The 5,413-nt window shown below is 31.6% G+C and overlaps 3 protein-coding genes across 3 annotated transcripts; 1 reads left to right on the top strand and 2 right to left on the bottom strand.

The window, feature by feature from the left end:
* Positions 1 to 318: 318 nt before the first annotated feature.
* On the bottom strand, positions 319 to 766 carry LOC108735847 (small nuclear ribonucleoprotein F-like). The gene has a single exon (XM_018468037.2). The coding sequence runs from the start codon at positions 607 to 609 to the stop codon at positions 343 to 345; it is 267 nt and encodes an 88-aa protein (XP_018323539.1). The 5' UTR covers positions 610 to 766; the 3' UTR covers positions 319 to 342.
* Positions 767 to 1,168: 402 nt separating this feature from the next.
* LOC108735845 (signal peptidase complex subunit 1) lies at positions 1,169 to 1,778 on the bottom strand. The gene is made up of 3 exons (XM_018468036.2): positions 1,617 to 1,778; positions 1,389 to 1,535; positions 1,169 to 1,331 (listed from the first exon to the last, which is right to left on the bottom strand). The coding sequence occupies exons 1-3, from the start codon at positions 1,647 to 1,649 to the stop codon at positions 1,221 to 1,223; spliced, it is 291 nt and encodes a 96-aa protein (XP_018323538.1). The 5' UTR covers positions 1,650 to 1,778; the 3' UTR covers positions 1,169 to 1,220.
* An 18-nt stretch (positions 1,779 to 1,796) lies between these two features.
* LOC108735840 (merlin) lies at positions 1,797 to 5,237 on the top strand. The gene is made up of 10 exons (XM_025975242.1): positions 1,797 to 2,067; positions 2,121 to 2,250; positions 2,302 to 2,513; positions 2,568 to 2,795; positions 2,854 to 3,063; positions 3,124 to 3,360; positions 3,418 to 3,564; positions 3,617 to 3,820; positions 3,920 to 4,095; positions 4,568 to 5,237. The coding sequence occupies exons 1-10, from the start codon at positions 1,969 to 1,971 to the stop codon at positions 4,776 to 4,778; spliced, it is 1,854 nt and encodes a 617-aa protein (XP_025831027.1). The 5' UTR covers positions 1,797 to 1,968; the 3' UTR covers positions 4,779 to 5,237.
* The last annotated feature ends 176 nt before the right edge of the window (positions 5,238 to 5,413 follow it).

The following is a 5,413-nucleotide window of genomic DNA, read 5'->3' as shown; positions in this document are numbered from 1 at the left end:
ATATATATATCTCAATTTTATAATAAATTTTTACGTATTGTTATATATGTAGGTATCACTGTATTGCCACATTCTGAACAAACTTGAAAAGAATGCACATAAATTTACATATAAATTGTTATATGGTTTAATCCTTGAATTATTTAAAAACTTACTAATAAGAGCATTCGAGTGTCTTAAATATTAATTACATAACTGTTGTTTATTGTAAAAGGAAGATGTAGAAATAAAATCACTAGTCACTTATTAATAATATTTTATTAGGAAAAACGATCTTCTAACTTATTAATTATAATGATAAATAATTTCGATCGATATTTCATTATTTATTAACTAATTGCTTTACTCTTTTGATTCGTTTTCTTCGTCGTCGTCTTCCAGGCCTTTAATATATAGAATATTATTACACCTTATCAAAACTTCACCCAAATTGCCTGAATAGTGGCCCCCAAAATATTCTTCTGCATTCGCCAACTGTATATTCATATAACTATCTAAAGATACTAAATAACCTCGATATTCTTGTCCCCATTTCAATTTTACCAGCACTGATTTACCAGTCAAACTGTTAAGGTACGGTTTAGGGTTTACGGGCATTGCGGAGGCCATTTTATACGTTATTGTCCTTATTTAATGCATAAAACTTAGCTTAAATGGGGGAATAGTCCATGACTGTCAAATAACAACTTTTGTTTAAATAATACCATGGTTAAAAACAATTGATTTCATATTACGGAAAGACGGATCAATATTATCCACTGATTTTATTGAAAATGAGTATTTTACTACGTGCATTTTGTTGTAATTGTAATTTTTCGCTCATTTAAAATTTGTATAGTCAATTGTGAACGGGAAGCACTAGTGAATACCAAACGCGTCCAACTAGTGAATAAGAAATTTACTTATGCAACGTTCACTTGCAGAGAAGACTAATGGGTTGCCTATACATTATTTTTTAAGTAATTGTTAATTTTATCATTTTTAACAAGTTTTCACACAGTTACTTAATTCATTTTCATGTGACAACAAAATTAAGTTCTTTTGCTCTTATTTTGGGCATAGACACTCCAATTAGTTAATTTATTACTTTATAAAATAAGAAGTTTGTAATTATTTATTTTGATAAGAAACAACATACAGGAAAGTAGATAATTAATTATGCAGTTAAATTATCAAAATTATAACTTTATAAATCCACATTTTAATTTAATTAACAAATTTTATTTCTTTTTTCCTTTTTTACTTCCACTTGGGCTATGTTCACCTATAGGACGGGCTTTCTGCCAATTAAGTGGTTTTCTTCTGTACATAGGCCAAGGAGGTATTGTTAACTATAAATTTAATTAAATTAGGCGATTGCTTATAATATTAGACCATTTTTTACATACCAAAGCTGCTAACACAAACCCGGCTCCCAAGATATAAACAGTTTGAGAGAATTGCTGAATTATGTAGCCCCAAATCAAACCAACCGCTCCAAACAAAGTAATAATAATCCTCGATAGCTTTTCAGCCCTTGCTTGACCCTCAAAGTCCTAAGAAAAAGATTTTTATTGAAAATATTGACATCAACTGCTTCTAGTACATTTTGTCATACATTAAGATATGAGACTTACCATATGGGTAGGAATGGAATTAATAAAGTCCATTTTAATTAATATTTGCTTAACAATAGTTTATAACGATTTTAATTAATGTTTTTAAATTGAAATCCACGTCAGGTAATAACTATAACCTAAAAATTATCAATGACAGCAATCACTGTCAGAATATTATCTATGGTCAGAATTCTGACAGTGCAGCAATGGCTGCCATATAAATGTCAGTTTGATGTCAATAAAAAGTAACTTATTATAGTTGTTATGTTTTGTTAATGTGTTAATTCATTTATATTCAAAAATAGTATCATATTTATACAGTATTTTTTTATAAGGAAATGCAATTGGTTACGTAGATCCAACATTTACTATGCGTAAAAGGATGCCACCGTTTCGTAGAAAGAAATCTAGCAAAAGTTTCCCGGTGAAAGTGTGCACCCTCGATGCAGAATTAGAATTTAATCTTGAGGTAATTTAGACTGAAATAACTTATTTTTTATTAATTGAGACGATAAATTGCAGTGGCGCGCCACCGGGAGGGATCTTTTCGATCTCGTATGTCGAACGATTGGTTTAAGAGAGACTTGGTATTTTGGTTTACAATATGAAGACTCAAAAGGTTTTATTTCGTGGCTTAAATTAGATAAGAAAGGTAAGGGGCAATATTTCCAAGTGATTGCTCTTCCTAAGCATTAATTTTCAGTGCAAGATCAGAGTATTCAAAAAGACCCACAAACTTCCACTTCGTTTATGTTTCTTGCCAAGTTCTATCCAGAGGAAGTAGCTGATGAATTAGTTCAAGAGGTAACACAGCATTTATTTTTTCTTCAAGTAAAACAGGCCATCCTTTCAATGGATATCTACTGTCCCCCTGAGGCATCTGTTTTATTAGCAAGTTATGCTGTCCAAGCTAAGGTATATATCAAAATAAGTTTTAAATTTATCATGTTTAAGTATTTTTAAAATTAGTTTGGTGACTTTGATGAGGATACTTACAAACCTGGATTACTCACAAATGAAGATTTACTACCCCAACGTGTCATTGATCAGTATCAGATGACCCTTGACATGTGGGAAGAGAGAATAAGGGTTTGGTATGCTGATCATAGAGGAATGAGTAGAGATGAAGCCGAAATGGAATATCTTAAGATTGCACAAGATTTAGATATGTATGGTGTTAATTATTTTCCTATAACTGTGAGTGAATTTCAAGAAAACTAAAATCAGTTTGGTTTATTAAAATTTTAATTTTAAGAACAAGAAAGAGACTGAGCTATGGCTGGGAGTGACAGCTGTAGGCTTAAATATATATGAAAAAGAAAATAAACTTCAACCAAAGACAACATTCACATGGGCGGAAATTCGACATATTAGCTTTGATGATAAAAAATTTATAATCAAGCCAGTAGATAAAAACTCACCGAATTTCGTTTTTTTTAGCCAAAAAGTTAGAATGAACAAATTGGTTTGTAAACACTACTTTATCGATAATTACTGAACACTAATTAAATTAAATTTTATTCAGATATTAGACTTGTGCATTGGCAATCATGACCTTTATATGAGGAGACGGAAGCCAGACTCTATGGAATTGCAGCAGATGAAAGCAGCAGCTAAGGAAGAGAAACAAAGGAGACAAGTGCAGAGGAACCGTCTTGCTAGGGAAAAACAACTTAGAGAAGAGGCCGAAAGGGAAAGGGCAAATCTTGAACAAAGACTGCTCCAATATCAAGAAGAAATAAGGCTTGCAAATGAAGCATTGGTAGGTAGCCCTTAACAATTTTCTTAAATTTTACTGAGAATGTGTTATTTATGACAGAGACGTTCCGAGGAAAGTGCAGAGCTTTTAGCTGAAAAAAGTAGAGTGGCTGAAGAGGAGGCAATGTTACTTAGTCAAAAAGCCTCTGAAGCCGAACAAGAAATCACCAGGATACGACTTAGTGCCATGAGAACAGAGGAAGAAAAGGTAAAACGTTCTTTACGATAAAATAATATGTAGTTTGATGAAAAACTTGTAGGTCAATTTGGAAAGAAAAACTCGTGAGGCTGAAATGTTAACTGCCAGACTTGTTGAAGAGTCGGAAAGGAGGGCTGCTGAAGCTGCCAAACTTAAAGATGAGCTTTTGAGAGCTCGTGCTGCCGAAAAACAAGCCAAAGAAAAGCTATTAGACTTCTTAAGCAGGACAACTTACACTAATTCGATTACACCAAGTCCTATTTCGGTAATGAAATAAATAGCTCTTTTCTGCTTTTCTTATTTGCTTTAATTATATTGTTATTAATTTAGAAACATTTAATTTCTTTTTATTTTTATTTTCCAGTCTGTGACGAGTTTGTATCCGGGCCCCCTGAGTCCGCAACTGCCTCCGGACTTGCCGGTACTCGATTCCGATTCTAGTCCTCCTCCAGATCACAATCTCAATATTAATTTCAATTCTTATGATCTCTTAGCACATGGTGACGCTGACCAGCTCTCTTTGGAAATCGAAAAGGAAAGGTAATAATAAATTATACTATTTTTATGGTTACTTTATTATGGTTAGACCTATCTGTCATCTGTTTGTCACAATTGATAACCTAAGAAAATATTAAAGCTGTTAAGTTGAAATTTAACAGTTATAGAATGTGGTTGTGCATCTATTTCAGATAAAAAAAATGAGGTAATTTTTATCTTTAGCAATTATAACTTTAGAAGTTTGAAGTGAATAATTCAAGTATTGCGTAGCCCTTTTTTATGAGTATGATTTACGTGCCCTTCACATATATAAGCTTCATTGTCGAATCAGTTGGAGAAGTAGATACCTTAGTAAGACCCTTGTCTAATTTGTTTAATCACTTTCTTGGTGTTAAAAATTATTTGAAAAATTAAATTTAAATGAATTGTTTGTAAATAGGTATGCAACACATCGTACACTTCAGCAAAGAAATTGCTGATACTAACTATTATTTATTATTGTTTTTGTTGTCAGAGTTGATTATTTGGAAAAGTCGAAACATCTTCAAAATCAGCTTCGAGAATTACGATCTGAGATAGCTGTACTGAAGGTGGGGGACAGGCAGTCGGAATTGGACCAGTTGCACGACGAACAAGTGAAATTGGGGGAGAATAAATATTCGACCCTCAAAAAAAGTAAATCCGGTTCGACAAAATCTCGAGTTGCATTTTTCGAAGAACTGTAAATAATAACTCAACCAACTCCTTCTGGAAGAAGCGTCTTCGTAGTTAGAGTAGGTGCCGTTTACAGTATAATTTTATTAATTCTATTATTTACATTCGCTTCGTCAGTTTTACCCTTCAAACATAAAAGAAATGTTATACATCAATAAGTACTTTATTCTTCTTTTTTTAATAAGACAATTATATTTTTTTAGCACTAGAGAAATAGTCTGGATATTAATGAAACTGGTACGTTTGATTATTTACCCAGTTTCTGTTATATCGAGATAACATTTTATAGTGATAAAAAACGTGCCTTCTATTTGATAAATAGTCAGCATATATTAAATATACAAAGCTCCAATGCTCTCGGAGCCCCAATTCCAAATAAGTACTAAATTGTTACTTTCTTCAAGCTGTATATAATAATAATCGATAATAACATTCTTTGATTGTTTGTTGTAAATAAATAGTAACCAATATTTTTACAAAAGTTATTTTTTTTTAATTATTTTTTCCTTGTAGCAAGCTAAAAACAGTTCTAATTTTATTTATTTAGGAAAGCAAAAAATTTAGATATGATTAATCCATGGATTAATCATATCTAAATTTGTTTCTTCATTTTCAGAAAATAATTCTTCGTGGGACATTCTGGAAT

Source organism: Agrilus planipennis, unplaced genomic scaffold, assembly GCF_000699045.2.
Source record: "Agrilus planipennis isolate EAB-ADULT unplaced genomic scaffold, Apla_2.0 scaffold69, whole genome shotgun sequence".
In the NCBI taxonomy this organism is placed as follows: Eukaryota; Metazoa; Arthropoda; class Insecta; order Coleoptera; family Buprestidae; genus Agrilus; species Agrilus planipennis.
This window is presented reverse-complemented; position numbering and strand designations above follow the sequence as displayed.